At 39.2% G+C, this 18307-nt stretch overlaps 1 protein-coding gene across 5 annotated transcripts in view; it reads right to left on the bottom strand.

Moving 5' to 3' along the window:
• Positions 1–18307, bottom strand: part of LOC148022555 (uncharacterized) — a 102733-nt gene that overhangs the window by 58987 nt on the left and 25439 nt on the right. For all 5 annotated transcript variants that reach the window (XM_087695508.1, XM_087695507.1, XM_087695504.1 and 2 more), the window contains one exon: positions 17713–17769. In XM_087695508.1, coding sequence (XP_087551634.1) covers positions 17713–17769 — 57 coding nt within the window. The remainder of the gene's footprint in view (positions 1–17712; positions 17770–18307) is intronic.

Here is an 18307-nt window from a genome sequence, read left to right as displayed (position 1 = left end):
TGCAATGCTTTTGTACCTTGTCCTTTCACTCTTGTCTCTTTGTCATCTTAAGATTGTAGTTAGTTTCAACTCTCATGCTTCTTTTCTAATCTATATCCATCATGCTTCTTGTTCATGAGCTTCAACCTCCATAGTATAGCCATGCTCTAGATCCATGTTTCTCAACATGGTATCAGAGCCATGGTGAGCATGGCTCAGCTCTACAAGCTCTTCTCTCAGCTTCTCTTTGCTTCCGTCCAGCTCAAGTCCAACTGATGATTCCATCTCTCACTTCATCTACACCCTCTACCTCTTGTTAACCATAGCCAGCAGCACCCTCTCTACTTGGAGCTTCTGATTCTCTTGAAATAAGCCATATCAGCTCGTGATTTCTTCTGTGGATCTCCTCCTTTGCTTAGGACGCTCCCTCCTCTCAACTAAAACCCTGACATTGATGCCTCCTCAGACCAGCATTGTGCTTGCAACAACTCGCTGTCCAAAATGCGCTTGTGACTTGTCGTACAATTCCCGCCAACATCACCAGCTGTGATCAATCCTGTGACCATAGGGCTTTGAAAGCTCACTCTATAGGCTCTCTCCCCATCAAGTATCTCTTGAAGTAATCATCTCCACACGAGCTACTATTAGTAAAAAACCAGAAGGCTTGCTAAACCCTAATCTCAAACTCCATAGCTTTTGAGCTCAAAGCTCATAAATCTCTTCACCTTCTCATTTCTCTAAGCTCAAACTTGCTACTACCACTCTGAGCTATTGTACTACTCGGCTTCCAGCAATCAAATCAACAAGGAGGGGAAGATTTGGAAGACCCAAGCTCAACTCAAGAAGAAACTCGAACAAGCATAGTGTATGTTGACACTCATATAGTGCCTCTTGGGACTTGTGTCCTTTGACACAATCATCTCATTATTGGTCTAAATCTGAGAATTTTGGTGCTGATTTATTGTTGTTTCAGTCACTCAACATAGACAAAGACTCACCGTCCTATCACTTCAAGGGAGTCGGGTTTCACACCTACCAAACAATGATAAAACTTATCCTAATGAAGAAGGGCTTATGGACAATCACCAATTGTCAGGAGAAAAAGCCTCGAGATGCTGCTCTTGCAATAGCTTGGCAGAAGAGCAATGACAAAGCTCAAGCCATCATAAAGCTTGAGTTGGATGATAGCCACATCCATCATGTGGATATTTGTGAAACCTCTCATGGCATATGGGACCAGCTGGAAACCTTGTTTGGAGCTCAACCCAAATCATCTAAATATGGCTGTTAATTCAATTCTTTAGACTTGATATGAAGAGCACTACTTCTCTAGCAACTCACTTAAATTACATGGAAAGTCTTCTAACTAAGCTTGCAAGAATTAAAATAAAGATGAATGAGGATGTATGCATTGGTATTTTGTTGAAAAGTCTTCCTCTCGAATATGGTAATGTTTCTACTACATTGATTAACATGCCAAACCCTAAATTTGTGGACATTAAGGCCTCTCTATTAGAAGAAGAAAAGAATATCAAAAGCAAAGAAGAGACAAGTACTTCAAAAGATGAACAAGTGCTATATGTAAACAACAAGTATAAGGGAAAAAAAGACCACTTGGTTTGTGATTTTTGCGAAAGAATTGGACACACTGAGAAAGTTCTGTCGTGCCTAGAAAAGGTCTTAGAAGGCCTACTTCGCAGCTATGAAGGAAGAAGAAGACCATGGAAATGAAGAAGAAGAAGAAAAATACCATCAAGAGAAGGACAAACCTCACCAGTCCTATTTCCACTACTCTAATCGACTCTTTTAAGTCTTGTATAAACTTGCCTTGGTGCTCCCTTCATAAGCTTTGTAAAACTCCTCATGTAACTTTTGGCACTACAACCTCTATATACTTTGTGAAGCCCCTGTTGCAGCCTCTAGATGACCACCACGTTTTTGGTACCCGCACTTAGCATTGTTTGCGACAGCCTCTAGTTAATCACCATGTTTGTGGTATGCACATACTTTGTAGGTGGTTATTCACTAAAGCCTCTACACACTTTGTGCCCTCTTGCTTGTGATTGAGGAGGGTGTTGAGAGTTAGGCAATCACACCCATTTGTATGCTTCTTTGTATGGAGTATCTGGGCAAGGAAAATGCAAGCAACTAGGAAAAGGTGCCTCAATCCCATAGGCACAGTGAGAAAGAGTGCTGCTATCATAAAAGTATAAAGCTATGTACTTGACTATCATTTTCAATGCAATGCTATTGTACCTTGTCCTTTCACTCTTGTCTCTTTGTCATCTCAAGATTGTGGTTAGCAAGGTTGTTAGATACGAAATATACAATACAGTATGGTATAATAAAATACGGTGCTGATTGGTACCTTATGATTTTATAAGGTACTGTACGATATTAGTGCGGAAAAAAAAGCAAAAAAAAACTTAGTTATTTTGGATTATAGATAATAGAACACATGTTTAAAGCTAAAATAGCAATGTCACTTGAGTTAATAGGATGAATACATGAGGTTTAAAAGGTAAAACCTCATGCACAACATGCACAACACGCTACTAGAAGACAGATGGAAGTGTATATGTAATGCATCCCACAACAAAACAAAGTGTAGGGTGGATGGACAAAGAGGCTCTTCATTCTTTTGTGCATGTGTGAGAGCCTTGGCAGTTTGGGGAGAGAGAGAGAGACGAAGTGTGTGTGTGGGAGGGATGCTCTTGGAATTCCATACTCATCTTGAAAGTTGGGAGAGAGAGCGTGTGAGAGAGACTTGAAATTATGATAATAAACATAAGGCCTAGGAGTTAAAAAAGATATTGTGGTCTAGTCTTCATAGGCCAAAAATAGCCTATTTTTTTGTACGAATTGGTATGAATACGTTGTCATCGCGTTAAGAGTTGAAGGTCTACCACCGGGACTTTAGTGCAGAAGAAGAGTTTAGGATTCAAGATTTAGGAAGGGAAAATAGATAGGGGTTTAATAAGATCCGAGATTTAGAAATGATTTAAGTACGGAAGAAGAGTTCAAGCTTTTTCACTATGTACTTAGCATACATGAACAGAAGGAATAAGTCTATCTTGATTACATCAAATGCCTCTGGATACATACATCATTTCATAAATGATATTTTCAGATTCTCAATTCATTTATGAATGTCAAATGCAAGTTCTAATGGCATTTATTTCAAGTACATAGATGGATTTCAACCCTTTGGAACAAGTATATTGTTGATAGATTCAAATGCAACCAAGATTTGGGCCAAAGATACATGAAATGAATTGAAGAAGCTTAATTTTAGCTTCAGCCCTGTTTTAAAACAGAAAATTCCAGCCCATAATCAAGCTCAAAATGAGTGCATAAACTCAAGAAGAAGCTCTTCTGATTATTCATGATCAATGTCTTGAAGAAAAGAGGTCATTTCCTTCCATTACAACCATAAAAATCCCATGTTTGCTCATAAAAATGGACCATAACAGTGGGCTGCCCTGTTTATGACTGGTTATTTCAGCCCATAACAGCCCATATGTCTTTAATATCCTCACCCTTTGCTTGCCCCAAAGTCACTCAAGTACTTGGGTACAAGTCGGGCTTCATTGGACCATGAATATGGTAGACAAAATGAGAGAAGTCGTGCATAAGAGCAGGCTGAATACTTTTCTCTCAGATTTTCCTCTTTTATAGACTGTTTCAACATGCATTTTCGTCAGACCAAAGAGGCAAAGAAGTGGAGCTCTCACCATGTTTACATCTTCAGTACTTGGGCCTGTTGATCTTCAGTTTGCATGCTCCATATCATGCACCATAGCTCCAGCTCTCTCCAGTTTGCCTCAGACTGTGCAGCTCGCATTTTGCACCGAAAAATGTGGACTGCTCCCTGCTCAGTCCCTGGTCACTTTTTGACCTACCCAGGTCACTTGCTGGTCACTTAAGTCTGTTACTCCAGGTCCCATGTGGACCTAGTGGACTTTTGGCAACTTTTGGCATCTTTCTTGGGTTCTGACCATATTTTTGCACCTGAATTAATGTGATTTATCCTGCAGACTGTCAATTACTTCCAGACGACCAAGTTGTAGGTTCCCATAGACTTATTTTTCATAAATATACATGGTATAACTGAAAATTATATGCTAAATACAAAAGAACTTGTGTAACTAAGGTGGTTATTGGATAACAATGTCTGAATTTTGTATGCAAATTTCTCATACAACTTCCAGTGAAGCTCTTTTGTGTTCATAAGAATCCCATGATTTATATTATGAACAGTAAACTCTTTGACATTCACCCCCTCCTAACCTGCACATCCTCCGGCATGTGCCATTTCATAAGATTACAGGTCAAGGAGGGTCTTCTTCATCATCTTCATTCTCTAAGTCTTTTTCTTCCTGCATGTCTTCTAAGTCATCAAGTTCATAAGTTGAAGATTCTCTTCGTTTGAAGAGTTTGATTCGTTTCCCAGCTATTGGAATCTTAATCATAGTCCCATCCATTTCAGCCAAAGAGTAAGTAGCATTATTATGTACTACTTTTACAACATATGGTCCAAACCATCGCTTGGCTAACTTCCTATGAGCACTATATTGATTGTCCAGGCTGCTATCATAGACAAGAACCCAATCATTCTCTTGAATAGCTCTTGGACGGAGTCGATGATGCTTGTCAAACCTCTTCTTATTCTTTAATCTTGCTGTTTTTAGCCTTTCAATGGCTATTTTGACATCTTCTGGCCTTCTTTCAAGTTGCCTTGTGCGTAAAGACAGCAATTCTTCTCTATTCATGCCTTCATCCCAAGGCAAGATACTCCATGTGACAATGGATTCCTCAATAGGCATAACAGGTGGCTACCCATACATGAGTTCAGCTGGCATATATCCTGTCACTGCACTATGGGTAGTTCTATCAACCCATAATGCGAATGGTAGCATTTTAGGCCATTCCCTCAACTTTCCTTTGCATGATTTTGCTAAAGCTTTAAGAATTGGTTGATGACCTCTTTCACTCTTACCATTGCCTTCAGGATTGTAGGCTGAAGTAAGAGATAGCTTAATTCCCAATTGAGCAAAGAAATTGTGAGCCTCATCGGCATCCAATTCTCCTCTATCAGCAGTTACTTTAGTAACATATCCATACCTACAAAATACTTCTTCAAGTAAAAATCTACAAACAACATGAGTGGACTTTGTTGTCAAGGCCTTTTCTTCCACTTGATTTGTGAGATCTTCTCTAGCAAGTACTAGATATCTCATGTTCCAAATTCCTGTAGGCATGGTTACTAAATCAATAACCCATCTATAGTGAATGGATAAAGGATAGGTAGGCTGAAGCCCATCTCTATGCTTTACCATAGAATACATTTGACAAACATGACAAGACTCAACAAAATGCTCAATGTCTTTATACATGTTTTGCCACCAAAATTTCTCTTTTATTTTGGCAAAAGTGCCCCATATGCCTCTATGACCAGCCAATAGGCTTTCATGGAATTCTTGCATGACCTATCTTTGTGTCTTTTTATCTCCTAAGACACGAACAGGCGCCCTTCCTTTCTTTTTCGCATGTCTCCAGAGGTATCCATCTTTAAGAAAAAAACCATAGGCTTTTCTCTTAATTCTCTTGAACTCTTCATTAGTCCAATTTTCCTTCTTTGTCATAGTGCTCAAAAATTGGCCAATTTTTAGCCAATCATCTGCATAATATTCTTCTTTAAAGTGTGAACAAACCATAACAAAACATTGAATATGCTGTTTAGTAGCTGTCCATTGTCCTTCTTTGGTTGATTCATCCTTCCTTGCTGATGTAACATTTGTTTTAGCAGCTGAACCTGTTGTATTTGCTATAATTTTTGTTGTACCAGCCTTTTTGACTGCTGAATCAATATTAGATTCAGCTATACTTGCTGTTTTCAGATTTGTACCTGCATTAACAACATCATTTATAAACTCTGATTCTTCTTCATCCATCATTTCTTCTTTATCCATATATCTGGCACGTGAAAGCATGTCAGCAACAACTGGATTATCTCTACCTGCAATATGTTTCAAATCAAGATTTAAGGATTTAATATAGGCTATCCATCTTAGCATGGCTATGTCAGGAGTGGAACAGTTGGCGATCATGCCCAAGAGTGGAAGGCAATCTGTCTCAACTATAACATGTGCACCCATGAAGTACTCCCTGTCACATTTTAATGCAGTTACCACTCCCCAAAGCTCTCTTTTAATTTGAGCATACCTTCTTTGTCGTTCATTAAGAACCTTCGCTCCAAAGCGGATTACATATCTGTTGCCTTCAAGGTCATCTTGACCAACTGCCCATCCTATTCCAATAGGACTAGTGTCCACTGCCAGTATAATGGGCTGTCCATTAGAGTAATTAGCCCTCTTTAAAGTGGGGGCTGAAGTCAGCATTTTCTTGAGTTTCCGAATAGCCTGAGTGTGTTCTTTTTCCCATATAAACCTTTGGCCCTTTCTCAGAAGCTGATAAAGACTTTCAGCAACATGGGCAAAATGTGGTATCCAAATAAGGTAAAAGACACATGCACCAAGAAATCTTCTCACTTCTGAAACATTTGTACATTCTTCCTGCATTTTGCTGATAGCATTTATTTTGGATGGAGAAGGCTTTCGGCCATATGGACCACACATATGACCGACCACAAGGACTTCTTCGACTCCAAAAACAAATTTAGCTCCTGAAAGAGTAAGATGAACTTCTTCTAATTTAGATAAGATTTGAACACAATCATTAATATGATCAGAAACAAACTTTTGACATCCAAGTTCATTGAGTTTTTCATTTTTCTCATGAACTTCACATCCTTTGATTGGAACATCGTCAAGAAAATGAAGAGTCAATTGAGGAATATAATCCCTCAATACTTTATGCATACCATTCATCATGTGAGCTACTGAATTCGTAGCCCCTTGAGGTAGAGTACGCATGCGGACTAGGCCAAGAGGCGTTTTCATTGTGGTAATGTCACGGCTTTCCAAAGCAAGCTGAAATTGGTCGTAGCCTGAATATAAGTCTCCCATGGAATAGATTGCCCTACCTGCAAAAGCTTCAGCAAACTCATCCACAATTGGTCCTGATCCAACATTTCTAATAGTGACTTTATTGACGGGTTGTAAATCTTGAATGAATCGTAAAGATCCATTCTTCTTAGGTACGGTAAACCAACGGTTGGAATATGGAGCTGAAGATGGCTCCAATATTCGCATTTTAATCTTTTCATTTAAAAGTTCCAATAACTTAGGCAAATGAGCCTTTGGAACTGGAATTGGTTTAAGATTCCAAGGCACATGTGGGACCGTAAAAATTACCATTGGTGCCACAATGCTCGGATCCACACAGCCAATTTCATGTGGCTGAAATGAAAAGGCTTTACCATGGTTCTTTAACATCTGCATGAAGATTTGCTTTTCAGCCGGCAAGAGAAAAGAGTCTTCACCAATTTTCAGCTTTTGTAGACTTTCTGCTGTAAATTGGTGACCAATATCTTTAGGATCACGAAGGCTTGGTTGTTTGGATACCCTTTCTGCCAGTCCGCTTTCAGGTGGTAGAGGAGTAGCTACTGGCTTGACCTTCTTATCAACTGTTTTATACTTTGTTTCTACTCTTGCTTCATCCTTGTTTGGCTGTCCAAAAGCTTCATAATCTGCAAATTCTTGAATTATGTCATGCATATCCAATATACATACCTGTATGGACTGATTTTCAACTTGATTTTCTGCATGAACGGCTGTATAAATTTCAGCCATTGTATCATTATAATTCAGCCCATAAAATAGTCCTGAAATTTCTTCATCTTTAGGTAAAACATCAATTTGCTCCAGCTCTTGCTCCATATGACTCAAATACTTTCTTTCAGCCCTGTTCATGGCTGAAAACTGTTTATAACAGCCCACACCATTGGCTGAAAAAACCTGCAAATTAACTTTTGGCCTTGCCTCCTTCATATGTGGAGGCAATTTTTTGTGACATGATGTACTGCCATAGCCTCCACTTATAGCAGCGCTACCCGAAAACCCTTAAATTCTCGGGCATTAGGAGGAACAGGATGATCTCTCAATCGATCCCTATTCCGATGGTGATTAACACACACAGTTAGGAATTGAACAGCTTTATCATTATCCTTGCTTCTTATCCGAGCATATGATGAACCATCATCAAGAGCCTTTGTCTCTAAACGAGACTCAGAAATAAATGGTTGTCCAAGAATAATAGGATAACTGCAGGAATCTTGAACAAAGAAATGAAATTCATCTTTTACATTACCAATAGTAACTTGTACATAAGGACACGTTGCATAAAGATCGCCAGAAGAGTTATTGGCTGCCTTCATGCGCCATCCTGGGTCCACATCAATGGGTCATCCACCATTCTCATAGAGACTTCTTGACATAACATTAATTTCCGAACCATGGTCTATAAGGGCAATGCATAGAGTTTCTTTCTCACCGATTTTAACAACAGTTTCAGTACTCGCCCTTGCCCAATGGGTACGGAAATAGTGACTACTAGGAATAAAGTGAGTTTCACTTTCTTCTTGCATGTTGTGAAGAAGAGTCTCTTTCTTATGCATGGGCTGCACTTTAGATTGAGAAGTTCCCACCATTGTGGCTTCTTCAGCTTCTGCTTCATAAATGTCTTCATCTTTGGCTTCTATAGCTGCAATCAATTCTTTGATTGCCTCCAATCGAATCCCTTGGGTTTTCAGCTTCTCTTCATCCTGCAAATACACATGAAGTACTTGCAAAAAAGCATGTACAGATTCTTCAGTTTCCTCACCAACATATTGTCTTTTTCGTTTAATTACATCAATTATTACATCATGAAATCCTCGTTTTGCAATACCGAGAATTACACATAATGTAAATTCAATTCTACTTCCAAGAATCCTTTATTCTAGGATCCGTTTAAGATCCGTTGCTGTCTCTATGTCAGACTGCAACTTGTAACTGGGATGTTTGCTTTTTCTTTTTCCTTCTATCTTCTTTGCTTGAGGGGCATCTCCCATGTCAAATTCTGGTGGCGGCGGATTTTCAGCAACCTTCTATTGGTCTGGTTTACTTCTTGTTATACGTTTAGTCGGTCCTGAAAAAGAAGGACCGGCAACATCTTCTTCTCTTTTCTTCTATCATGGCTTCTTGATTATTAATTTCAGCTAACCCGGCAAAAGCTGAAAATGAATCCACAGGCTCGGACCATCCGGTTCTCCCTCGAATACATTGACTGGCGGTGGTTCAATCATCCTTAGTTGCCTTGCCTTGCTCCATGCGTTCCAAGGCCTGCTTCCACACTTTAGATTTTGCATTAGTTTTACATGTTTTAACAATTTCATTAGTTGGCTCAATTTGCAACCCATAAGTTGCAGCATCAACAGCTGCATAGGCCGTTCTTGTTGCCAAATCCTCCAATCTTTTCTTCATGCCACCATTGCCGAAGTTTGGCTCAAGAGGAAGCCCGGTTTCGGTTGCATGAATTTTACCATCCTTCCAAAAGACTAATTTTTGTGCTTCAGCTTCACGGAATGCACCGCACTCCCTCTTGTCATGCTGAAGGCTATCACACCAAATGCAGTGTCTTTTGAAGCCTTCTCGTGCAGGCCTTTGGGCAGTTGACCGACCCCTTTCTTCTACTTTTACATCAAGCATTTCTACTTTAGAATTAATTTCTGTTAAATTAAGATGGAGATTCCGCATGCTTTTAATTAGCTCGTCCATGACATCCTTCTTTGGAGAAGGAACAGCAGAATTTCTTGATTGCTCGGCCATTGAGACAGGAGGTCGAGAAACTGGAACAGGCTCCTTCATAGATTCAGTTGTTGCAGGGATTGATCCCCATCTTAGGCGCGATCGCTCTCTTCGAGCAATCATATTAACTGCTTCAATGACATCACTCCAAGCAGTCTTCAATCCCGACTCAGAGTCAGGGTCTTTAAGTCGGTCAGTCAATTTCTCCTGAAGAGAAGAATCTGCAGCCTTTAAAAATAATTCAATCTTTTGACTTTCCATACCTTGTTGGTCATCGGGATCTAGTTGGGCAAATTTGCTTTCAAATTCTCGATGAAGAGCAGTAGCGGTTAGACCCTTATTGGGCCTTTCGACCCATTCGGTGAAGACTTTCTTTGTCATAAGGCCAGAATCTTCAAGGAAAAATTCTTCTCGAAGAGCCTTCTTGAACACAGTCCATCCTGCATCTTTTTGGAAAAGACCATGAATTCGGTCCTGGAGACCATGCACAGCCAGGCGAGTAAAGTAACGGCTCCAGGCATGTTGAGGAACTCCAAAGAAGACCATCTTGTCAGTGTAGAGGCGGATAAAAGAAGACACATTTTGTCCATTAAATTGCTTGAGCTCTTGTCCAATTGCTTCTAAGGCTTTAATGACAGCAGCATCAATCCGCTCTTCTTCTTGTCTCCGTTGTTGTTGCAATTGCAACTACTGCTGAAATTAAAGTTGTTGTTGTTGGTTCTCTTGCATTAGACGAACCAACTGTTGCAAAGCATCTCCTCCCGAACTTGATGATTCTCCCATTGGACTTCTTCTTCCGCAGCGGACCTTCACGTCCGGTTCACCACTGTCGTCGCGTTAAGAGTTGAAGGTCTACCACCGGGACTTTAGTGCAGAAGAAGAGTTTAGGATTCAAGATTTAGGAAGGGAAAATAGATAGGGGTTTAATAAGATCCGAGATTTAGAAATGATTTAAGTACGGAAGAAGAGTTCAAGCTTTTTCACTATGTACTTAGCATACATGAATAGAAGGAATAAGTCTATCTTGATTACATCAAATGCCTCTGGATACATACATCATTTCATAAAGGATATTTTCAGATTCTCAATTCATTTATGAATGTCAAATGCAAGTTCTAATGGCATTTATTTCAAGTACATAGATGGATTTCAACCCTTTGAAACAAGTATATTATTGATAGATTCAAATGCAAACAAGATTTGGGCCAAAGATACATGAAATGAATTGAAGAAGCTTAATTTTAGCTTTAGCCCTGTTTTAAAACAGAAAATTCCAACCCATAATCAAGCTCAAAATGAGTGCATAAACTCAAGAAGAAGCTCTTCTGATTATTCATGATCAATGTCTTGAAGAAAAGAGGTCATTTCCTTCCATTATAACCATAAAAATCCCATGTTTGCTCATAAAAATGGACCATAACAGTGGGCTGCCCTGTTTATGACTGGTTATTTCAGCCCATAACAGCCCATATGTCTTTAATATCCTCACCCTTTGCTTGCCCCAAAGTCACTCAAGTACTTGGGTACAAGTCGGGCTTCATTGGACCATGAATATGATAGACAAAATGAGAGAAGTCGTGCATAAGAGCAGACTGAATACTTTTCTCTCAGATTTCCCTCTTTTATAGACTGTTTCAGCATGCATTTTCGTCAGACCAAAGAGGCAGAGAAGTGGAGCTCTCACCATGTTTACATCTTCAGTAGTTGGGCCTGTTGATCTTCAGTTTGCATGCTCCATATCATGCACCATAGCTCCAGCTCTCTCCAATTTGCCTCAGACTGTGCAGCCCGCATTTTGCGCCAAAAAATGCGGGCTGCTCCCTGCTCAGTCCCTGGTCACTTTTTGACCTACCCAGGTCACTTGCTGATCACTTAAGTCTGTTACTCCAGGTCCAATGTGGACCTAGTGGACTTTTGGCAACTTTTGGCATCTTTCTTGGGTTCTAACCATATTTTTGCACCTGAATTAATGTGATTTATCCTGCAGACTGTCAATTACTTCCAGACGACCAAGTTGTAGGTTCCCATAGACTTATTTTTCATAAATATACATGGTATAACTGAAAATTATATGCTAAATACAAAAAAACTTGTGTAACTAAGGTGGTTATTGGATAACAATGTCTGAATTTTGTATACAAATTTCTCATACAACTTCTAGTGAAGCTCTTCTATGTTCATAAGAATCCCATGATTTATATTATGTACAGTAAACTCTTTGACAACGTACCGTATGGTACGGTACGAACCGTACGAAGCGAACTAGTCCATACGCAGTACAAATGCAACTATGGTGGTTAGTCCCAACTTTCATGCTTCTTTTCTAATCCATATCCATCATGCTTCTATTGAGTGGAAACGGAAGTAGAGAGAGGGAAGGCACATTAATCGAGATGCTAAATAGTGAGAGTATAAGAGTGAATCGACGAATAGGTGTGTAACAGTGTGGTACACACAAAGAATAAAAGAATATATTTATACTTAGGGTACAGTACACTTACACCCACTAGGGTGAGTTCACGTGTGTGAAGTAATATATACACAGGAGAGCGCAAAGGGCCTTTACACCCAACAACCTCCCACTTATAGGTCCTAAGCGAACCTTTAACCAACTCCCAGAAGCCTAATGCAATGCGCATATTGAGCCTTTGCAAGACTTTTAGTGAGAACATCTGCAAGGTTATCCTGTGATTTGATCTTAGTCAAGGTGACTAGACCATCATCCACAACCTGTCTGATAAAACGATATTGAACATCAATATGTTTGGTACATGTATGAAACATGGCATTCTTAGCTAGGCATACAGCGCTCTGGCTATCACATCCAAGCACAGGTGTTTTGGTGGGCAGCCTAAAATCCTTGACCAATCGACAAAGCCAAACTGCTTATTTTGAAGCTTCAGTGGCTGAAATGTATTCAGCCTCAGTGGTAGAGAGTGCTACTACTTTTTGCAATCTAGAGCACTAAGAAACTACCCCACCAATCAAGGTAAAAATGCATCCGCTAGTAGACTTGAGAGTATCCAAGTCACCTGCCATGTTTGCATCACAATACTCTTGCAAATCTAACGTACCCTTGTCATAGCAAATACATTTTCTTTGCATGCCCTTAAGGTATCGTAAAATACATTTCACTGCTTTCTAATGTGCTTTGCCAAGATTTGACATAAACCTGCTTACAACTCCCACTGCATAAGCAATGTCCAGTCTAGTGGCAACCATAGCATACATGAGTGGACCACACGCTCAAGCATAAGAAACACCCTTCATAGAGCTAGCTACCTTATCATTTTTTGGGCGATTTGCCTTGCTAAGCTTAAGATAAGGTGGAAAAGGTACAGCAAGAGGCTTAGCATCAACCATAGAAAAACGATCAAGTACTTTGCTGATGTACTTTTCTTGTGAGAGAAATAAGACCTGTTGCGCTCTATCTCGTGTCACACGCATGCCCAAAATATGTTCAGTTGCACCCAAATCCTTCATGAAAAAGGCTGAATTCAGCTGTCTTTTCAATGCATTAATCTGGCTTTTATGCTTACCAGCAATAAGCATATCATCCACATAAAGCATAAGTATAATAAGGCTTCCATCATCAGCCTTCTTAATATATAAGCTATGATCTGCACTACTTCTTTTAAATCCATGTGAGAGCATGAAGGCATCAAACTTTTTATACCATTGTCTAGGAGCCTGTTTCAAACCATACAAGCTTCTCTTAAGCTTACATACCAAATGCTCCTTTCCTTGTATAACAAATCCTTCGCGTTGTTTCATGTACAGCTCTTCTTCCAGATCACCATGCAGGAATGCATTTCTAACATCCATCTGATCAAGTTCAAGATCCATAGATGCTACAATGGCAAATAACACTCGAAGAATGGTCATTTTCACAACAAGAGAAAACACTTCCTGAAAATCAATGCCCTCCTTTTGTGTATAGCCCTTAGCCACAAGTCGGGCTTTGTATTTGGGTTTGCCATCCACACATTTGATTTTATGGACCCATTTGTTAGAAATGGCTTTCCTATATCCTTGGGCAATATAACCAAATCCCAAGTATCATTCTGATATAATGACTTCATTTCTTCCTACATAGCTAGCTCCCACTTTTTCTTTAATTCACATGATAAGGCCTCTTATACGTAAGAGGCTCACATTCATCTGTGAAAAAAATGCAGTCCAAAGAAGGATCAAATCTTTGTATAGGCCTCTAACACATGTAGACCTTCTTATCCAATGATCTGTGTTATCAGGTAATGGATCCACATCCATGGGAATGTCAATGATCTCATTGTTTGGCTGCTGAACTGCATGTTCAAGTTGCTGCAATACAATTTCAGGCTGCTGTAATTCATCTTCAGCATGCTGATTTTGGTACTCAAGCAGCATCCCCTTGCTGCCCATTTTCATCTAGCTCAATAATGATACATTGATTGTCATAATCAACATCAAAAGGAGCTGAATTTTCAGTGGCTGATGGCTGCTTAAGTAACTGATCATGCTGAAATTTAACTTTCTTTTTTTCTGTGTCATTAGATGTGACATTTTTTAGCAGCTTTGACTCATTAAATACCACATCCCGACTGCGTAGCACCTTTTTCATCCTTGAAACCCAAACTCTATAGCCCATTTCACCTTCATCTCCATAACCCATGAAGATGCCTCTATGAGATTTCATATCAAGTTTGGTTTTGCTATCAACAGGTATATGTACATAGCATTCGCAGCCAAAGACCCTTAAGTGGTCATATGAAGCAAGTTTGCCAGACCAAACCTCTTTAGGGATACCGCTTTCAAGTGTACGATGTGTAGATCAGTTGCAAATATGCATCGAGGTTTTAAATGCCTCTTCCCAAAACGATTGAGAGAGATTAGCTGTGGACAGCATGCACCGAATCTTCTCACATAACGCGTGATTCATTTGCTCAGCCACACCATTAGATGATGGATTATAAGGAGTTGTAAGCTCTCATTTAATCCCATTGACATCACAAAACTTACTGAATTCTTTAGATACATACTCTTCTCCGTTATCTGTTCTTATGCATTTTAACTTACCCTTTTGAGTACTAACCAATGCATAAAACTTTTTAAAAGCATCCATTGCTTCACTTTTCTACTTAAGCAAGTAAACCCATAGCTTTCTAGAATGGTCATCAATAAAAGACATAAAATAACGAAAACCGCTACGAGTTTTTTTTGGCATGGTATATACATCAGAATTGACTAAATCCAAGATACATGCCTTCCTAGAGGCTCCTTGAGAGTATGGACTCTTTACATGTTTATCAAGAACACAGTCATCACAAAAGTCAAGCTTTGAGTTTTTCACATCAACTCTTTCAAGTGAAGAAAGTGCCTCCAAACCCTTTTCGCTCATATGTTCAAGACGCTTGTGCCATAACTCCATGTGTGACTGTACTTCAGTAACTGCAAAACAAACTGTACAGGAAATGCCTTGCAGTAGAGATAATATAGAGTCCCCTTTTTACCACCTCTAGTGACTAGCACAGACCCTTTTTGTATTTTCCACATTCCACCACCAAAAGTAGTGAAGTAACCTTTGTTGTCTAGCTGCCCAATAGAAAGCAAGCTCTTCTTGATGCCAAGTATATACCTAACATCATGAAGAATCAATTCTTGATCATTTTCAAGAGCCAAGTGTATGGTGCCCATTCTTTCAATATCACATGCATTATTATTGCCAAGGTAGACTTTGCCAAAATTACCTTCTGCATAAGAAGAAAAACACTCCAAAGATGAAGTTACATGAAATGAAGCACCGTTGTTAACAATCCACGATTGTGGCAAACCATCATGAGTTGACAACAAAGCATCTATTACATTCATTTTAGTGATATACATGTCCTGCACTGTCATAGCAAGTGTATCTGAAAATGCAACCAACAAATCAGCATCTTTATCCTCTTCTATTTCCTCAATAACAACACTAGATACCACATTTGTTTTTTCTGTCTCTTTAGCGGTAGAGCTGTCATCCTTGTCATTCTTTTTGCCTTTTGCATTAGCCTGCTTCTTGCGTTCTTGTTCCTTTTTAAAGTACCTGCAATTGGGCTTTTTATACCCTTAGCGACCACATTGATAACAAGTTACATCTTGCTGTTTTTCCTTGCTTTTGCTACGATTTTTGTTTTTATTTGCAACAGTAGATCTTTTTTCAGTTATTCCTCTTACATTGTAGGCTGATCCACTATTTTCCCCACTTACCTTACGTCTAATCTCTTCATTGAGAATAGAACCATACACACCATCAAATGTCAAGTTGGGGTTATTGCTCAATGACACAACCAATGCTTCCCATGAATCCTGGCAAGGTCATGAGCAAGAAGATAGCCCTCAATTAAGGATCAAAAGCTGGCAAACCTACATCATGTAACTGACTCAAAATGCCAGTGAAATCATTCAAATACTCTGAGGCAAGCTTAGACTCATCAAGCTTCAAGTTGACCAACTTTCACATGAAATGTACCTGATTGACAAGAGTTGTATTCTCATAAGTAGCCATGAGTTTCTCCCAAACTACATAAGCACTATCAAGCCCCTTATATCAACCAAGATATAATCTATGACGGCCATTTTAATGTAAGTAATGGCCTTTTTATTCATTTTAGCCCAATCGTCGTCTGACAAAGCAACAGCCTTATGTTCTGCTAAAGCATCATCACAATCCTTTAGAAAGAGTATACCCTACATACGATCTTTCCAAAGATCAAAACCATTGCCATTGAATTTACAAATCTCAAAGAGATTCTTTGTGTCAGATATAGATGCACTACTAGCCATCTTCAGCAATACACAACTGCAATAAAGGGCTGAATGCTTTCAGCCAATAGCAAGGTTGCAGAATTGTAACAACAAGTACATGACTCAAAGGAACCATGCTTTTATGGATAATCAGTTATTTTAGCTTGTCTATTTTAGACTTTCACTGTGGCGGTCATTATATGATAGTTGCCATGTTGTGTGTGTGTGTGTGTGTGTGTGTGTGTGTGTACTATGCATGACTGTTTATATCTAGAGATTCCCCCACATTTGATCCTATTGCTTGATCAGTGGAAATACATTGCCAACTACACAGATCATTGATCATCAAACTCTCTTCAATACATAACGCAGGTCAAATATGAATATATTTTAGTCATACACTGTGTAGATACAAGGATTGCATTATACAAACCACTTCTGAATGTGCAGCTGACCCTAGTCATGCTTTTGTTGCTGATAAGAGACCTAATTCTCTCTACAGAAAGCTAGCTTAGTATCTCGTCAGAATTCAGTGCTAGTCCTGATCAAAACAGACCTAGCCTTCTCTATCAAGAGCTAGGCTAGTATCTTATAGTAATATTGCCCTTTGTAGCTATTTCATCCAAATTCTTGCATATACTAGTCACTTCATGCAGCAGGTGGTTTTCTGCTTCTTACATGTTTCTTTCTTTTCAAGAGAATAAATTTTATTAAAAACACCTCGGTGAAAAGCCTGAGGTAAATTACAAAGTACAAGGAACTCTATGAAGAGTAACCAAGTACATCACAAATACAATGGTTGTGTGAACAACTAATCCGGTGGGCTCTAATGCCAAACCATATGAGGGGCAATATGGAAGAAAGTGCCTGAATTCCATGCCCACAGTTCTTACATGTTTGTAGTGTATGTCTATACATGTTACATGTTTTCTCAATGTTACCCTTAGTGCTGTGTCCTGATAACTCATAGAAGGAAACAAATCCCAAGAAGTAAAAGACCTGACAGAGTTGTCATAAGCCCCATCCCTATATGACAAGACACCAACCCATCCCACAGTACAATAAAGTTCAGAGCCCATTTTCCAGAATTTTCAGCAAGACAACCGCAGTAATAGTAGCTTTAGAAGATTACACCAGAAGCAAACTGTGAAAGATAGACATTTCTAGAACCAATAAAACATCATGAAAGGTTTTCAAATCCTTTATTCAATGAAAGTACCAGGCCCAGCTCGTGGTCTTCCAATAGAAACACACGCAACCCATTAGGTAGAATGACCTGTTAGAACAAAGAAGAATACAGCTTCACCTTAATGCTTGTAGTGGCCAAGGCAACAATAGTGCAGAAACAAAGTACATGCAAAAATAAGATGATAAATCCACCCATACTGTATCAGCCCCAATTAATCAAATTGGACAACACTCTAATTACAAATTGCATAAAACTGATGTCAATAGGGTTCAATTAGACAAAATGATCAGGTGTATACTAATTTCCTATGTGAACAACACAAGGATGATCAAGTTTAGCATACATTTGAAATCATAGCTCGGTCTGTTAAAGCATATTAGTGCATCAAATAGCATACAACATTATGATTCATGCAGCTTAGTCTACTTCTCAACAATAGGGATCTTAAGGTACCCATTTGGCACCACAATGTTTACAACAATAAAAAACACATCTTAAAGAATTCAGGACTATCTATTGTGGTATTTGTAATATTTCTTTTTTCCCCCCTTACTTTCATGGTGGTTTTGCAGCAGAAAGAGGCTACAAGTTAGTGGCCTTTGATGCCAATGTGGCTCTTCTCCTC

Source organism: Lygodium microphyllum, chromosome 16 (assembly GCF_053477565.2).
Source record: "Lygodium microphyllum isolate KBCC chromosome 16, Lygodium_microphyllum_v1.1.10, whole genome shotgun sequence".
NCBI classification, from domain to species: Eukaryota; Viridiplantae; Streptophyta; class Polypodiopsida; order Schizaeales; family Lygodiaceae; genus Lygodium; species Lygodium microphyllum.
This window is presented reverse-complemented; position numbering and strand designations above follow the sequence as displayed.